This window comes from Podarcis liolepis (assembly GCF_965112155.1).
Source record: "Podarcis liolepis genome assembly, chromosome: 3".
Taxonomy (NCBI): domain Eukaryota; kingdom Metazoa; phylum Chordata; class Lepidosauria; order Squamata; family Lacertidae; genus Podarcis; species Podarcis liolepis.
In genome coordinates, this window is record NC_139557.1 from 38,352,791 (window position 1) to 38,371,580 (window position 18,790).

At 41.2% G+C, this 18,790-nt stretch overlaps 1 protein-coding gene across 5 annotated transcripts in view; it reads left to right on the top strand.

The window, feature by feature from the left end:
• Positions 1–18,790, top strand: part of ADGRB3 (adhesion G protein-coupled receptor B3) — a 443,824-nt gene that overhangs the window by 225,887 nt on the left and 199,147 nt on the right. For all 5 annotated transcript variants that reach the window (XM_083497330.1, XM_083497327.1, XM_083497326.1 and 2 more), the window contains 3 exons: positions 4,754–4,900; positions 6,061–6,136; positions 10,854–10,956. In XM_083497330.1, the coding sequence (XP_083353456.1) occupies positions 4,754–4,900; positions 6,061–6,136; positions 10,854–10,956 (326 nt within the window). The remainder of the gene's footprint in view (positions 1–4,753; positions 4,901–6,060; positions 6,137–10,853; positions 10,957–18,790) is intronic.

The following is an 18,790-nucleotide window of genomic DNA, read 5'->3' on the forward strand; positions in this document are numbered from 1 at the left end:
AACTGCTTATTGTGAACCCTTAATGCAAAGTGATTTGTCTGTTTTGTATATGCAGAACAAACCCATTACTTCTGATCTAGCATAAATAATGAAGACTAGTTAAATCTTTATTTAGGAGCTAGGGAAAACTTGTGCTGATCTTACCCCGTGTGAAATATGAATCTTGTCCAGTTTCCCCCTTTAAACATACACTGTTTTGCCAATGCAGAAATATGGTATAAAATCAATAAATGTCTAGTTCATCCCTTTAATACATGCCATAAGCTGCTTCCAACCACTGCTCCCCAGTTCTTATGGAGTAAATTATCTCTGGTTTTCTGCTGGTGCTACTGTTTGGTCTTAAAAGCTATGTGCCTCCACTGCCCTGATCAGGTAATAGAGTAGAACCCTGAATCCAACTGGCTCTGATGGATCAGTCTGCTTACATGATGCCAGTCCTTTGAAAGGTAAAGTCTGAGCCCTGAACACTGATGTCTGGGTACCATTCAGTCAGTGGGAGCCTGGCTGTACTGAATGCCCCCCCCCCGAAACATGCAAGTGTTTTCTGAAATGCAGAAGAGGCTGGGATTGATGTGATAAAGTGCTACCTATTGGAATTTGACTTTCCACAGTACTCTCACACAATAAAAGCTTGAAAGAGCCTTAAATGTAGCCTTTCTAAAGTGATGCTATAATACATAACCGGGTCAATTTGAGACTGAGAGCCAGTTGTCAAGCGGTGTAGAACAAGATCTGTAGAACTGATACCTTAATTTGAATCCTTGCCTCTATTTGAATTACAATTTCCTTTAAAATGAAATCGGCTTATGAGAGGTTCCGTACCGTAATTTTTCTGTTGTGACTGCTTTTAAAGGTGTCCCTGTTCTCTCCCTTTTGCCCCTCTCTGGGGCACTTGTAGTAAATGGGTTATGCACATCATTGCCTGTGTACAAATGGCATGAACTCTATTAGCCTTCTTGTAAAATGATTAGAAAAAGCGGTGTGCAAAAAAACAATTATCGCTCTGGCTCGCATTAGAAATGGGGCTCTGAGCAGATTGTTTATCATCTGTATGAATGTGAATAATGGTACATAGGACTGTCGGAGGCTTAGAAGTAGCCTGAATCTTACTTGAAATAGGCAATGTTGCCATGGTATCATGCTCAGATTGTTAAAGCCACAATAACAGTGATTTCTATATAACAAAGGCATTATTATTTTTTAAAAAATGGAGGGGGTGAGTAAACAAAATTTCAGCTTACCCTTTTCAGCTCGGGCCTGCTATTAATTGTGCTATTTTCCACTCTTGTCACAATGATAACAGATAAGTGGATGAGCACTCTCATTAAAAACTAATATTCCATATTTGCATTTGGAACTATGGCGTGCCGGTATGTGTTTACGTGTTTGATTTTACTGTAATAGCATGCTGGGTTTTGCAAATTTAACAGCACAATCCTATGCATGTTTTCTCAGAAGAAAGACCCCAGTGTTCAATAGAACTTACTCACTGGTAAGTTGTGTTCAGGACTTTAGTTACTAGTAACTAAATATTTAGTTACTAGTAACTAAATATAGTAACTAAACTATATTTAGTTAGTAAATATAGTTACTACATAAAGTTCCCCATTCAATACAATTTCCAGGTTCCGATGGAATTTGTTTACCTCAACTCTGTTTCATTTGTACATCCATACCTGACCAGGTTTACTAACCACAGCTTGTTGGGGATCAGCAAACCCGGAATATAAAGAATGTGTTGACGTTGTATTGAATGTATTGAAGTTGTTTCATAAATATCACCTTACACTTTACACTAACTAGTTTGTTGTTGTTGTATTCAGTCTTGGGAACCTGGTTTGGGTCACCTGGCTGCAGAGATATGAGGGGAAAGCACCTTGAAAATGAAATAATGCAGCTAAAACACTTTTACGGGTGCCTTCATAGACCTTGACCACCCTCCTATCTCTGTGTGGCAACACGCTCTTTCCCCACCCTTCCATCTGCCCTGTTGAATTATGCCTTTTCAGCCTGGCTAGGTGTTTTTTTTTGGGGGGGGGAGGATTAAAGGGTGCCTTCTACTTTCACTTATATCTAATGATGATACATGTTAAATGCACACCTTCGCTCTCTTAGCAAACCATATCAAGAGCTCAACTGATGCAACTGCACAGCTGCTTGCTCACCAAACAGAATTAATTTTGTAATAAAGAAAGCTGTCTCTACTGAGAGATTGGATACAGATGGAGTAAGACGATTTCTGGGTTGGGCAAGTGAAGGTTCTTAGGACTGTGGGTGCTGGTGTCAGTTCTCTTTGTGTGTGTCGAGAGAGGTTAAGGGTTGTACGGATGAACAGATAATTTGAATGCCATGTGAGTTGAGAATCCTGTTTTTCACTGCTTTTGATGGGGGGTGGGGGTGGGGGGATGTGAAGGGGTCTTAGCCCTTCCACATGAAGAGGCATTTGAGTTTGCAAGGAATATATGGGAAAAATGCTTGTAGGAGGCTTGAATCATTGAAGCCAAGGATGGTTGCAAGTGACTGGCTGGGAAACCCAGCCAGAAGGGCGGGGCATAATTAATAAATTATTAAATTATTATTATATGACTGAGCTGTCAGAGAGGCCTTGGGGTTTTTTGCTTCATTTTTTCGGGTTTTGTTTTGTTTTGTTTTGCTGAGGTGCAGTTCTGCTTCCAATTCCTGCTATTGGCCAATAGAAAGAAAACTGGTGACACAGTGGTGCTCTTACTAGCTTTTGGGCAGTGCAACTGGCTTGGAATAGCAGTCAGAGTTTCACAGAGGAGGCAGAGGTAAAGGAAATCAATATTAGTGGGGCTGAGCTGGGTGGTAGCTCTGCCACTTCTCCTGTCTGCATCACTCTGGGACTCAGAGCAAAGCATTCTGGATGCTGTTGCCCAGGAAAGCACCTGCACTGCTGTTGCCTTGATATGCTGGTTGGAAATTAGGTTTAAAATTAATTTAAAGTTCATCTTTTGATTAACTTTAAGCAACTTCCATCCGCTGTAGAGGCCGTTTGGGATTTATACCAGCATATAAGCAGGCATAAAATTGCACTGTAATTAAAAATAAGTAAAATTGTTATTGTAAAAGTTTATTTTAGTTTTAAAAGTTTTTTTAACTCTTATCCCCCTGCCTTGGAGTGCTTTGTGGAGTAGTGGGGCTTCCATCGCGCCCACAGCCTTGCTGGGGCGGAAGAAGGAAGTACAGACAAAACACTTTGTTGATCTTGGCTGATTGAACCCTGCTCCACCGAAGCCGAATCACCCAGCCCCTCTGCCTGATGTAAAGCTAGTAAGAGAAAAACAACAAAAGCCGCCACCGTCGCCACCAAATATGACAACAGCATTAAGCAGTTGCAAAAACTATATAGTACAGTGGTACCTCAGGTTACAGACGCTTCAGGTTACAGACTCTGCTAACCCAGAAATAGTACCTCGGGTTAAGAACTTTGCCTCAGGATGAGAACAGAAATCGTGCTCTGGCGGCATGGCAGCAGCGGGAGGCCCCATTAGCTAAAGTGGTGCTTCAGGTTAACAACAGTTTCAGGTTAAGAACAGACCTCCAGAACAAATTAAGTTCTTAACCCGAGGTACCACTGCACTGCCAAAAGCAGGTTTAAAATACTAGATAATGAAACGACATTAATATCAGTTTTACAAAGCGTGACAAACCAAACATGATGTGCCTGGCACTGAAAAGAGATCAAAGTAGGCACCTAGCGGGCCTCTCTATTCAGCAAAATAATAATGATAATGATAAATCCTACAACTATTATCAGTGAGCCAGTGGAGTTGGGGAGGGGAAACCTCGAAGTTATCTCCCACTGTGCCATGAATGTACTCTGCATAACTCCATGCTGGTGCTGTATAAATAAGAATAAATAATAATTTTGGGCAATTAACAATCCGTCAGTTTCTCACTTCCCATTTGTAAATTGGACATATCAGTTACCTGCCTCAAAGGGTCATTGTGAAGGTAATTTTTAAAAAAAGTTTCCATGGAACTTCGCTCACCAAATGTGCTGTGCAAGAGAGTAATAAAACAGTAATAATTACATTTCACAGTGAGGAGTAATGGGAAATGGCTTGTGAGATGCTGGTTGCTGGTTTTTTTTGCTTTGTGCAGAAAAAGACTACAGACTGCTAATATGTCAATCTACTTAATGGGGCTTGTTTTCAAATCTTATTAGGCCTGTGCAAGGGATATCGGCATTGTTATTGCTTCATTAGCCTGGTTCCAGAAGTTATATCTCCCCAAGCAATTCGCAACATCCTCTCCCTAGTTCTGTCATTTTTAATCAGTTCAGAATATGCTCTGAAGACAGAGCTCCGCTATGTCCTTCCATGTGAGTTTCAGGGCAGGAGCCAACAGAGAGAATAATCCCTGCTAAGATATTGAACCTGGCTGACAAGCGAGAGAATCAAGGCCACAACATCCATCCACAGACTATTAGTCATGTATAAGCTTGTCTTCTTCATGGTTCATATCCTTATAAGGCTGCAATGCTATGCACACTTACCTGTGAGTCCGTCCCATTGCATTTGATGGTGCTCACTTCAGAGTAAACATGTACACCGCACACATTATTTTTAATTATTATTTGAAATATAACCCTCTAAAACTTTTTATTAACCCCTTTTTCCTCATAGTCAAAATTTACTAGTGTGATCTTTTCTCAGTGCTACTGCCGTAACGGTTAAAGCAAGTGTTCTTTTGATTCCCCTCCCCCTTCTTTTATTCTTTTTCTTAATAGTGGCCAGCATTCAGAAGCTTCCTGCGGCATCTGTCCTCACAGACATCAATTTCCCCATGAAAGGAAGGAAAGGAATGGTCGACTGGGCACGGAACTCAGAAGATAGGGTTGTCATTCCAAAAAACATCTTCACCCCTATGTCAACAGGTAAAAACTAAAAGAGCGCTTGTCCTTATATTTTCTTAGGAGTAGACAGAGGTTGGGCCTATCACTTTACAGAAGCTTTGTAATAACATCCCATTTTAAAGTACACAGAGATCATTATTCTCTTCTGCATACAGTGGGACCCTGGTTCTCAAAGTTAATCCATTTCAGAAGTCTGTTTGACTCCTGAAAGTGTTTGAAAACCAAGGCGCAACTTCCAATTGGCTGCAGGAGCTTCCTGCACTCAAACGGAAACCATGTTGGATGTTCAGCTTCCGAAAAACGTTTGCAAACCAGAACACTTACTTCTGGGTTTGCAGCATTTGGGAGCCAGTTTGTTCGGGAGCCAAGCCATTCGAGAACCAAGGTGCACTGTACATACATTACATAAATGAGGGACAGCTGGGAGGACAGGAGGTGAGGAGAGGGCTCTTATGAGACCCATGGTTACCCCTTTTCCACACACAGACTTACCTTACATTGCTAGGAGTATAGTGCATGCATCTAAAAATGTGTAGTATGAATACAAATAAATATTGGCATCATGCAGGTATACTTGACAGGCAACTGGGATTCACTGTGGCTTCCTGTTGAGTACACCCTTTGTGCCAAAACCAGGTTTCTTGTTGCATAATGTGTGAAACGCCTTCCATTCAGGAGTGGGCGTTAGTGTAGAGACTGGCTCCTACAGTGACTTTCCTAAGGCAATATGCATTGGCTTGATATTTCAGAATTAGAATACAATAGCCGAATTGCTGCTGTGGAAATCTGTCCTCTTCAGTGTTAAAGGGGGTGGGGGAAGTCCGCTAAAAATAACTCCTATGGATCTTTCATAATCAGGGCAGAATATATCATGAAATGCTGGTACGGTTTAGTGGCCAATGATGAATCTCACAAAACAGCCAGCCTTCTGAGTGCTTTAAATCTTGTGAGATGTTCCAATTGTAGAGACCTTTCCCTCCCCGCACCCTAATATATCATATTACATTTTTATGACAGCATACTTGGAAATATATTTCACATTGCGATGATGATTTCTTTAAAGATAGAACTTCTTCCACAATGATAAATACCCTTTCACGTACCCATATGCTGACTATGTTGGAAAGGCAAGAAATTTAACGTACACATTGTTTTCCCTCTCTTCCCCACTTTCATTTTAGATCTAGATGAATCCACCGTATTTGTTCTTGGAGCAGTACTATACAAAAATTTAGAACTGATTTTACCCACCTTAAGGTATGTGTTGTGACTAGGAGACAGCATGATTTATATTACTTCAAAAATATGCATCTGGGATGTATTGAGTTGAAAACTGACGGCAATTGCCATGGGTTTTTATGCAGTACAAGACTTTCCCCCTCAGTAGAGTAGGGATGGACAACTTGGCCTGGGGCCTAGATCAGATTATTTTCCTGCCCTCCCATCTCACCAGCTGAACTCTGTCCTGCCTGCTTCTCAACTCCTCTCTGGGATCAGCCCTAGTTTGAGAGTTAGAGAAATTCTAAGGAAGGGGTAAAAGAAACATGGAGATGCAGAAGACACTGGACCATCTAAAGCAGAGATGGGGAATCTTTTCTGACCAGTGGGTCAGATCCTTATCTCCTCACCTGTTGGTGGGCCAAATTTGACAGGTAGGTGGGGCTTCCCATTTGTCAATCAACTGATACTATGCTTTGAAGTCCCAATTGGGAGGGGAGGAGGGGAAAGCTGTCCTTTGAAGGACAGATCTTCCTCACATTCTGATCAAAAAGGGGGAGAAGATACCTTTTGGAAACACCAACAACCTTGGGGAAAAGTCCCTTGAATGCTGCACAAGTGGTGCACAATCGGCTGGTTGACAGATGGACATGGTTTAGGAAAAATGGTATCGTGGGCCACCTTGGACTCCCAGGGAACTCACAATTGGCTCCCTGGCTGGAGGTTCCCCACCTCTGATCTAAAAGAAGTAGAGCGAGCTGAGATGGAGACGAGGGGGCTTCTGCGGCAAGGCAGGAGAAGGCAGCAGCAGCAGCAGCAGCAGCAGCAGGTGAGGAGGAGGAAGGCAGGCCTTGGGTATTGAGCAAAATTACCTACTTGGCCCATAAATGGAAAAAGGAGCCATAGGTGGTTTGGACTTCCCCCAATGCTGAAAAAAAAAGGAATAAACTCTGCAACTTTTAATTGCACTTTCATCTGATCTTTCTTTTTGAACTTTGTACTGCTATTGTTTAGTGTTTTGTTCATTTTTGTAAACTGCCCGTAATTCTAAAATAAGGCAGCATACACATGTTTTGAATATAGATAAGTCCTTCACCATCATGGCTGCTTTCAGAAGCACAATTCTATTTAGAAATTCGATTAGAGGCTGTCCTGGATTTGAAGCTTGAAATCAATGTGATATGCTGCCTTTATTTAGCCCTCACTGAGACATAACCTCTGCCCTCCATCTCCTTTCCTGTGGAAAAAAGACTTCCCTGACTTTAATTGATAGTTTCCGTACATGCAGAACTGAGGAGCTAGATATTATCAAACACTTTTCTGTCTGGAGAGTTGGGAGGCCCTTCCTCACACCTCTGTGCATTTCTCAAGACAAATTTAGAGGAATTTTGGTAATACTGAAGTATGGCACAATTTGTACCTATCACTGCATCACTGATCTCCCAGGTTCTGTTTTCGCAATCAGTATAAGCTTTCTTCCTGTTTAACATAAGTTTCATGCCAGAAGTGTCTTCAGGCGTTTCACAAACTCATAAACAATAAGTGGAGGCTCATTAAACATAAACTCTTCCAGAATAACTGAAACGCCGGTCTTTATTTAAAAACAGTCTGAGACTCAGCACGGCCGAGTTTCATACATTAAATACAATGATGAAGGGGCCAGATTCATAATAATGTGAGATTCAAAGTGGGCTCAGTTAGATAACTGTACTCAGTCATGAGGTTTGACATGGCACATAAGCATCTCCATTGATGGAAATGGAACAAAACTGATGGAATGCTTGAAAAGCTAATCGAACCATTTTATGCCCAGTGTGATATATATAAGGGGGAATATGTATGTATTGTAATCCAATCTGCTTTTGCACTCTGCTATTTATTGCATGCTTTTGAGTCACTTTCCAAGTCACTTCCAGCACACAGAGATTTAGGTGCAGCACTTCATAATACGAATGGTTGTTTCACAACTGCCTCTGCATATGGCATTGACAATATGCCTTTTACCATTAAAAATGTCTTTACTACAGATGTTTGACTTTCTCAAGGGAGTATAGAACACTAATTTACAGTGTTGTTGAAAAGAGAGGAAACTCGTTCAGAGTCGGATAACCATGATATTTATTCCCAGTGATTCCCAGTGCAGAGAGAGAATATTAAAATATATTCCTGTGCTTAGTAGATTTTGTCTTGCGTTTCTCAGCAGTTGATTGTCTGCACTAAGTACATGCAGTAGGAGTGCTTCATTGCACAGTAGCAGAAATGTCAACTGGAAGTATAAGGGCTTTTAAAAGAGAAAAGCATAAACCAAACACTGCAGCATGTCATTCATTCCATTAAGATAACATGGCATATGCTGTCCCTCTTTGACTAAAATGAATGGAGAAGATCTTGAAGGGGAAGAAGCTCCAAAGAGCACCTGTCCCCACAATGAGTCTCTGGACTGAGTTGCTGTGTTTGTTATTAATATTCATTTTTGTAATATTATTTTACCACTTTCTTCAAAATGGGTTTTCTCTCTCTTCTGTTTAGCTTTGCATCTCAAACCCCAATTTCTCCTGCATCTTTTATCCATCTCAGACATAACAGAAAGTTTTCCATCTGGTGAAGGGATTTGCTAAATATTTGTCAGATGGATATTTTGGGGGGAGTAGGGGTAATTAATCTGTGAATGTTGCCAAAGTAAGAAACATCATCGGTCCAACTGATGGTTTAAGTAGGAGCTGCACATTCCTGTCTCCTTTTAAAGGTTTAGTAAAATATAGGACAGATGAATGTTTCAGTGCTATTATACAAACTTATACAGCCATGAATAAAGGAATTTTGGACTTTGCATGAAAATATAAGCAGGAGATGAAGGGGATAACTGCACCCCATCATCCTGCAGGAACTGATACTTGATGTATGTAGTGCTTTCAGACGTGCAGTATATCATGATATGCACTGCATTGTAATAAGTTTTGTAGGAAATGCTGTGCTAATTTTTGAAATAACCAGCACAGAAAACAGGGTACTTTAGTTAGGAGTAGGTGAGTGTAGCTGAGTAGGCTCCCCCTGTCTTAAATGTCCATTGTAAGGCACAGACACCAGGGCAAGCCACATGTCATCTGGGGCTCAGGGCCAAAGGCATAAGCCAAAAATCCCTTTTCCCCTCATTGAGCCTTCACATGGGTAACATAGTAAGCGTACTTCAGAGAGTTTCTAACGTTGCTTCTAGAATAGAACCGTGAGCAGTTCTGTTTGCAAATTCTCTCCCTCTTCTTACATTTACTCACTTTTACATTGATGAAACTCTGCAAAATAAATAAATAAATGAAACAAGCAATCCTGGCATCCATTTATGCGCTTCTGTGCATTAGGCAAACACTCCACAAAGGGATTGTGCAACTGTATATATGCAGCCACATAAAAATGCTTCCCCCACCCCCCAGTGTTTCTCAATTTGCAGGTATGCGCTGGCAGTGTAAGGGGAGGGGAGGAAACAAACGGGAGAGGGCCGAAAGCTGTAAAACAGTTCTTTGCACCACATTCAGATATAAGTAATGAAACAATGGCAAATTGCTAACATAATGGTTGGGTGGTTTAGAACACCAAAATCCAGATAAGAAAAATTTCAGTACCATCTGTATCGAAATAATTAGCGTTAGAGTCCCCTGAAGTGGAATTCTATTAAATGTATTCTCCTACAGACAGAAGGAAAAGGAAGCATTCTTTGCCAGTTCCCCCTCTTACCACCCCCACCCACTGGATCTGAACCCTTTTGTTTGTGGAAGAGCAGATCTGGATTGAAGCCATTACATTACATTTTTCTTTGGTGATGGGTTTTTTTTTTTGGGGGGGGGGGTTGTAAGCTTGCATCCCACAACGGCAATACTTGTTGCCCCCACCATTCACCACTGATATCTGAAGTGGTGACCCTGAGTAGCTTCTACCGCCTCAAAACACCCTTCAGAATCAACTGGAAAGAAAATGACAGAGGGCCAAAACGTGAGGCAATGCTTCTTTAAAACAGGACAGCTTATTAAGGCTGCTGTCGTCAAAATACATTTTACGCAAGAATACCTTTAAAACAAATGAGGCTGTTTTGGTGGAAGTAGTTTGATGATTGTCACCTGGGGCACCAATCTGAGGACCGAGAAACTGATATAAACTCTCCACATGATTTTGGTGGGCATGAGGTCAACTCCTCCTGGCCTCATAAATGAGAATCCCAGAGGAAAACAATGGGGCCTCACCAGCGTAAGTGATCTGAGAATTGAAACCCTTGGGTATCTTTCGAACGATCTCGTTGTTCATTCATATATGGAATGAAATGGGTTTTAAGTCTCCCTGGTTATAGATCAGAAAAATTGATTCTGGGGAAACTCATTGCTGTCATCCATCTTAACTTTTTCAGTTAGCAGTCAGCAAAACAGCCAGGCCAGAACTTTGCAAGAAATATGTTTTGTTTTGTGTAAAACAAGCCTACTGAGTTCACCTTGAGATAAATGAATTTACAGCCATTTAAAGACCTGCCTGAAGGTTTGTGTTGTCAATCTGTCTCTTTAATCAATGAATCATACTTAAGGAATGGCTCTTGGATCAGCACGAGGGCTTTCTTTAATTCTTCACCAGGTCTGAGAACAGGGGGAAATGTATTTACAATAAATGGCATGTAGGGATATTAATTTAAATTCTCATCTAGTCATATTCTCTCTTTGCTTGATTGCATCATATTGAGGTTTTAATAAATGTGTGTTTTTTAACTGTTCTTTTTCAGAAATTATACAGTTGTAAATTCCAAAATCATTGTGGTCACCATAAGGCCTGAGCCCAAAACATCCGATTCCTTTCTAGAGATAGAGTTAGCTCATTTGGCTAATGTAAGTATTGATGTAGTGAATGTTCATTATTATTATACAACTCATTATTTATACTCTTTTATAAAAAACAAAGAATGTATTGAAATAACTGTTTTGTCAAATTCTTCATTAACCCATTAGGTTTATCTATTTTTTCCTTTTGTTGGAGTTGCTGCTTTTATATTACAACTTTAATTCATACTGAAATCAATGCTTTACCTTACTGCAGTTCCATAAAGTGTTGTTAACCTTTTGTCTCCCAGATGTTGGTGGGCTACAACTCCCACCATCCTTAACCATTGTCTATGCTGCCTTGGGCTGGTGAAAGGTAGGAGTCCAACAATATCTGGAGGGTCAGAGAATAGCCACATCCTTGATATAATGGAGCAGATATATTAAAACCAGATCCATTGCACAGATCTCACAATTCCCCGAGTTAATTGTGTGTCTCTAAAGGGGACGCGGGTGGCGCTGTGGTGTAAACCACTGAGCCTTGGGCTTGCCAATTGGAGGGTTGGTGGTTCTAATCCCCGTGACAGGGTGAGATTCTGTTGCTCAGTCCCAGCTCCTGCCAACCTAGCAGTTCAAAAGCACGTCAAAGTGCAAGTAGATAAATAGGTACTGTTCCAGCGGGAAGGTAAACGGTGTTTCCATGCACTGCTCTGGTTTCACCAGAAGTGGCTTAGTCATGCTGGCCACATGACCTGGAAAATCTGTCTGCAGGCAAATGCCGTCTCCCTCAGCCAGTAAAGCGAGATGAGTGCCACAACCCCAGAGTTGTTCGTGACTGGACTTAACTGTCAGGTGTCCTTTACCTTTACCTTCTAAAGCAGCAGAGTTTAATTCAATCGCAAGTAAATAGAAACTGCCTTGTTTGAGCACTTGATTTCCCTAGGCTATGTTCTATTGCTAAACCATACTAACATTTCAATGTATATATTTGACTTTGTAAGGATTTGTGTGAATCCTTGGCTTCAACTGTATAATGTGATATATATTGATATTGGGTGGTTAGACATCATCAAAGTATCATTTGATTTTGAGGTAGAAGATGATTACCTTTCTCATAGCTTTTTCAACTGGTATATAGCAGGGTTGGTATTCTCATGGCCACCCTACAGATGGTATTGGGCTACAACTCTCATTATTTCTATTGGCTGCACTAGTTTGGTTGATGGAGCCACACAGTACCTACCCTTATGCATGGAATCACTGAAATTGGCAAGACAAATTCCCAGGGTTGGTGCATGCCCCTTTCCACAACACGCACAATGTAACATGTTATGCACGCACTCCACCCACAAGACTATACTAAAGTAAACTTAGTAAGATAGATACTTTCCCCACAAACTTTTAAGTTTTGAGGGAGAAGAATCCTTTGGACTGGGCCCCCATGCATGCACGCCTCCATATGGAATGCTCATGTCACATGTGATCAGGGCCGTCTTTACCCAGGGGTGTAAGGGGTGCGGGGCACCTGGGCGCTGAATTCTGGGGGGGGGGCACCAAATGTATACCTACTGTATATTGGTCTCTCTCGATTGGCGGCAGTGAAAATCAATGGAGCGAAATTCCCTGCCCCCCTCCTCTGTCGCTCTGCTACTCCATAGCGTCAAATTTTCCCGACGAGTCAGGAAAGAAAAGCAGTTTCTTCCACTCCGTCATTGTTTAAAAATGGTCAACAACTTTGGCTTCCACCCTCCCAAAATAAGCTCAACAATTTTAAATTTGGGGGCGGATCTTTGCACCCTGGTGGCGCATATGCTAAAGACAGCCCTGCGTGTGATAAAGATGGACCTGCATTAGATGCAAAAGAGAAGAGGTGCACTCTCCTCCTTTTCCATGGGAATTGGGTCATTGCCTGATAAAGACCTGAACTGGCCCCATGTATTATTTATTTTGTGCTTTTAAAACTTGAGGAAGCTTCCAACTTGATTTCCAGTGTAGAGCCTAAGCTTGCTGAGAGGTCCAAAAATCCCTTTTCCTATATGCAGACAGATTTCTTTTCATGTTCAGAAATGTATACATCTGAGAGCCTTGCTGAATACTTTACACTTTCTCACATTTGTATAGTGTAGTAAACAAACATCTTTGGCAGGACTTTCTTAACAGAATTCTGAACACAAAAAAGTGCTAGAAGCATTCACAAATTTCAGTTACAGATAGGCCCCTTACTATATCAGTAACTACAGACATAGATCCAATGCAGATGAGCATGTGAAGTCAAAGCATTCAAAGCATTTTTCTTATTCACTGTACTATAGTGCCTAATGAAGTATACTCAATATATTGTGCAATACAGAATATGTTTTACCATCTATCTAGCAATGCCAGTGGGAATCTGCATCCCACATATTTCAGGCCACTAGCTGAATGACTCTCACGTCAAATAAAATCTTTATTGTTGTGTTCAATGACTAGTACCAAAGAATCAAAATAGGAAACACATAAAACACATTATCCAACTGTGTATAATAGCAAAATCTGGAATGAAATAAAATAAGGTAGATAAAAAAGACACACACAAAGGGAAAATAAACTCCAAGAAGGGAAATTACAGAGTGGCTGGGATCAGATCCTGGTGGGATTTATTTGCTGTAGGTAGGCCACACTGATTGATACATGGTTTGAGGAGGAGTTGAAGGACATAAAATACATCTAATCATCCTGGCAGCTCTAATAAGAAATGTTCAATAAAGGTTTTATGCAAGTCATGTAAAAGGAGCAGTGCAGGAGGACATGGGCCACCTACTTGACCTCTGTAGAGTCTCTGGGGCAACTGCATGTGTGGGAGTGAGTGTTTGTGTATCTTCCCTACAGGACTGCTGAAGGGATGGCATTTAAGCATGCCAGCATGAAGGCTATGAATTGCTTTCAGAGCAAGAGTTCAGAAAGATGGTTGGCTGGTTTGTCAGTCTGGAGTGCTCCATCAATTAGAGTATCATTGCAGGTTGAGCCAAGATTGTGTTGGTGCTCAACATCTAAGATACGTTCATTGTTGGAGAACCATTCTGACCTTCTCACATCCCGGAGGCATGAGGGAACTCAAGGAAAATCTGCATAGCTAGAGTTTTTCTAGCTATACAGTAGGGACTGCTTCAGTACAGATTGCTTCTCAGCTCAAAAGCAGCACACCAGATTGTGGCTTTGCAGTTAAACTTACAAAGCTCCAAGTCTTCTGATACCAGAAGTCCTCACTAAAGGATAAGGACTTCGTTGTTGAAAATAAGAATTTGAGTTCTTATTATGATCCATTTATCAGTTTATTTGTGGTCACTTTACATCTAAATACCATGGATGTGAAATTAAATTGCAAACCATCTGTAGACAATCATGTGATGATTGCGTTTCACAGTTTTGCCACTCTGGGATTCTCTTCCCATAGCAAATCACAAAAATGCATATGCATGACTGTGCAAGTTACTTAAAATGTTGAGATTTTGTGACATACAGAAGCAGTTTTATATACCTAAAAAACATACTAGTTCTAGAAACATAATATATGTAGTACAAAGAACAGAGTCTAGGAAGCTATATGTTGAACCTAAAAAAAAGGTCCAAAAAAACCTCAATTTATATTTTGAAAAATATTCAGGGAAATACTTTCTTTTGGGTTTAAATTGTATCCATATGGGCTCATTTGCCATGGCTAATTTAAAAAGTTACATGCACAACCCAAACAATATTAAGCACTTTTAGATTTGATTGAATTCAATAGGAGAGATTTAACCACATGCTAAGCTGTCCCACTGAAAACAATGAGAGTTAGAAGGGCTTAACTTTGGTTGGGTTGTGCCTAAGGATATGTGAATCTGCATTCAGTATACAGTGGTACCTTGGGTTACAAATGCTTCAGGTTACAGACTACGCTAACCCGGAAGTAGTACCTCGGGTTAAGAACTTTACATCAGGATGAGAACAGAAATCGCACGGTAGTGGCGGTGAGAGGCCCCATTAGCTAAAGTGGTACCTCAGGTTAAGAACAGCTTCAGGTTAAGAACGGACCTCCGGAACGAATTCAGTTCTTAACCAGAGGTACCACTGTATGCATTTTTGTACATATTCCCAAGCTGGAGAGCTGCACTGTAAAATTCAGCGAAGTGCAAATTTTGAAGGATAACTACGTTTTGGCTCTCATACTGCTATGGAAAGTGTAAATTAGGTAGTGCAAATTTGTTTAAGTTTCTCCCCTATCTGTAGCTTTGCCTTAAAACCAGTTAGTGGATTGGACTGTAAGGGTTAACTGCAAGCAAAGGGGAATGGGGCAGCATGTGGAAAAGGTTGTAGTGACTTTGGTCACCATGTTGAGATAAGAAGAAAGAATCAAAATAGTGTCACTAAACTGTATCAGTGTAGGAATCAACAGATAAACTCCATATAAGTAATTAAAAAATGGCCAATAGCATCAAGGCCATGGGAAGGTTAAACGAACGTCTTTGAAAGCCATTTTTAGAAACCTTTTTTTAGCTTGTTTATTTTATTGTTCTTTTCAGTAATCTACTGACATAGCGTTTGCCTCTTGCCAGTTCTTTAAAATGTTTATTAGCTTGATTCTGGCAGCAGAAAATGCAGGGCATTGATTGTCATTTGGCTTTGTCTACCTTTCTGTAACAGGATATTAATGACTACCATATTAACACAGGGCCAGGAAGTGCTGACAAGGCAGGAAAGCAATAGTCTTGTCAATAACATCCTGGAAGAGGTGTCGTTTTCTTTTGGCTCTGTTTGAATCCAAAATCTCCATTTTCTTCAGACAGCAGGTCGGATTCAGTCCCTTGAGTGAACTCAATAGTAAAGGGGTGAGAGACTTCATATACGCAAAGTCAATCCATTCAGGAATCATTGCCTAATATCTGCCAGAATCTATGTAAGAAATACCATCTTTAATGGAGTCTCGAAGCACTGACATCTCTGGGACTCAATGCATTGAACTTTATTGGGCCCTTTAGGTCTTTTCTCAAGTGATACTACAACACCCTTTGAATATTCCACATTTGTTGGTTTGCTCTCTGTGAGCCTGTTCATATGTTACCTTAGCAGCATAGTTGCTGCTTCCCCCAAAACCATTCTACACTTTCCCTTTCCTCAATTTATGAAGTTTGGTAATCACATGAGACAGGTTGATCCACACTACAAGCTAAGATATGGTGGTAGAATTGTGATGCCCCATTCTTCTGTCTCTTACGTGTGTGTGTGTGTGTGTGTGTGTGTGTGTGTGTGCGCGCGCGCGCACACACACACACACACACACCTTTTCTTCATCATGAATTACCGGGGCCACATGTGATGTGAAACCAGCAATCATACCCTTTGCATAACACTTTACTCATGAACATGAATTTACGAACGTACAAACCACACCTCTGCTGAAATGTTAATAAATGAAAATCTGTTCTTAACTTGGAAAACATCTAACACTATCATAATAATATCTAAAGGTAAGAATGGGGAATAGCAACAGAGCAACATCACGAACTGCGTTGAGAGTATTTTCCCCATTCCATTCCTTTATTGTTTCTTTGGTTCACTCTGCCCTGCGTTTCTGTCCTGAACCCCTGGCCTACCTGGGAGCAAGTCAGTATGTCAAGTACCCAGTCCAACATCAATCAACATGTCCAAAGTACAAACAAAGCACAGTTCCACCGAGATCCTTGAGCATCCAAACTGAGGTCCATCAGCATGGGCAGTTGAGCAGACCCAGCACCTCACCTCTGCTGCCCTTTTGTACTTTGCATGTTGATTGCAACATCTGGGCTTGATGAAGCACGAGACTCTCGCCTGTTCCAAGCCTACTCCAGCTGAGGAATCACACCCCTCCTCCCAGAGCTAGCGAGCCCCACCTGGCCAGCTAGGGAGCTGGGCTGTAGGATCTTGCCTGCCTCAGCCTCCCAGAGCACCCCACCCACTGCTTCCTATGCTTCGCTTCAGAGCCTGCAATGTTCATGGAGACACTGGGCACTGACCCCCATCCCCTGGTCATCCACCATCACCTTGTGAGTACTTCCTACACCAACCTCTCCTTCCCCATTCCCAGTTTGCCCTGGTATGTTTCAGTCTCGGCTACATCCTTTGCCAGGATCCTCTTCCCCCTCCCTGTTGTCCTGCCAGTTCATGACAATTACACTCCTCCTGAATTCTAGTGTAACTGGGTGAATTTCTAAAACTATCTCTGGATATGGAGCACATGCACAGTTTGCCATAGCTTTCAGAGCATCGGTATCTTTGGTTCCTACGCATGTGTGCATTGATGAAACAATGTGTCTACAAAAATAAATCTTGATGGAAATATGCCACATCAGGATTACTTTTCGTTTTCTTTTTTGCAGCATTTGATGATGCACAGTGTAGGGAAAGATGCAAATGAACTGAAGGGCATTGAAGTTATGAAAAGAATGTACTGTGCTTTGTACAAAATTCAAAAATGAAAAAAGATAGATATTTTCTCATACCTCAGAGACAAAACTAGGTAACTTAAAACTCAAAGGGAGGAATTCAGGCTTCTGCTAAAACCAACATTCCCTCAGTGCATGCATTTATGCTTGCCTAGTGGAGCAAGCTCCCCTTTCCCAGCATGCAGTTCTAGGTATCTCTCCAAGACCCCAGAGCCATTTGCAGGGGAAATGGGGAGAAGGCTCCATTGCACTAGCAGGAGGCCTTGCACTGGCTCCCACTAGCAGAAGTACTTAGTTGAATCCAGCCACCAATTCAGTTGAGGGAATTTTCAGAAGCCCTCCATAGATTCACACATACCATGACTGGATTGAAATTGTCCACTCCAGTGGACTTGGCTGTGTAAATTGGGGAGGGGGGCTCAAGTGAGCTATGGCTATACAGGTGTTCTTGGACTAAACTTCCACCATTCCTGACTAGTGGTCATGTTGGCTGGGGCTGATGGAAGTTGGGAGTCCAACAAAATCTGGAGGACTGCAGGTTCCCCACCCCTAATGTAAATGTCTGAGATTGAGATTTTGTTATGTCTTTGTGTGACAGGATTTTGTTGTTATTGCTGCATAAAGGAGAGGAAGATAAAAACGTTAGTTGAAAATGCCATTGCTAATTAATCAGTATCTTTGCCCCCGCCCCACTTGCTATCTTAATGATTTTCTTTTTTCTCCTTTGCCATAATTTACCTGAATTTAAGAATAGGTAGTAATTTTTCTAATTAAAATGTCTTCATTTGGCACAGTTTGTCTTTGAACTTTGTACTCTACTTAATAAGGTGAAGATAATTTTGTTTCATCCATAGACATTGAATGTTCTGTATTAACAGCTCACAAAGCACTCATGTTCATGCCACCAATTAAACGGGCTAATTATTTAATTAAATTACTGAATAAGAAATAAAATCCCGACTTTCTTTATTCAATTACTCTTTTCTCATGTTACATGAATAACAGCTCAATGTTGTTCGGTGTATGATTTGTTAAACAATTTCTTTATTGCTTAATTTAATCACTATGATCAGATGAATGTCGGAGACTTGAGATGTTTTTCAAAAACTGCTACTTTAGTGAGAATTGTGTTTAACAGACATAATACCTGAGGGACGGGATCCCAGTATGAAAGGATACTAGTCATAACCTGTCTGCCAAACCTATGGACTTGATCAAAAGATGACTGCCATGGACTGATCAGCCACATTACACTTCTGCACCAAGTCGTTCATCTTCCACATCTAGAAACAACTCTATTCACTATTCTGCTATACCTATCCCTTTAGAGGCAGATAGGAGTGTGAGGAATGGAAACTCTGTAGTATGTCAGGCATAATACTAAACCGCGGTTCACCAGCACCACCTTCTGGAAGCAGACTTCTAGAAAGGAATGGAAGCACAACGAGGTAGTATACCCATCA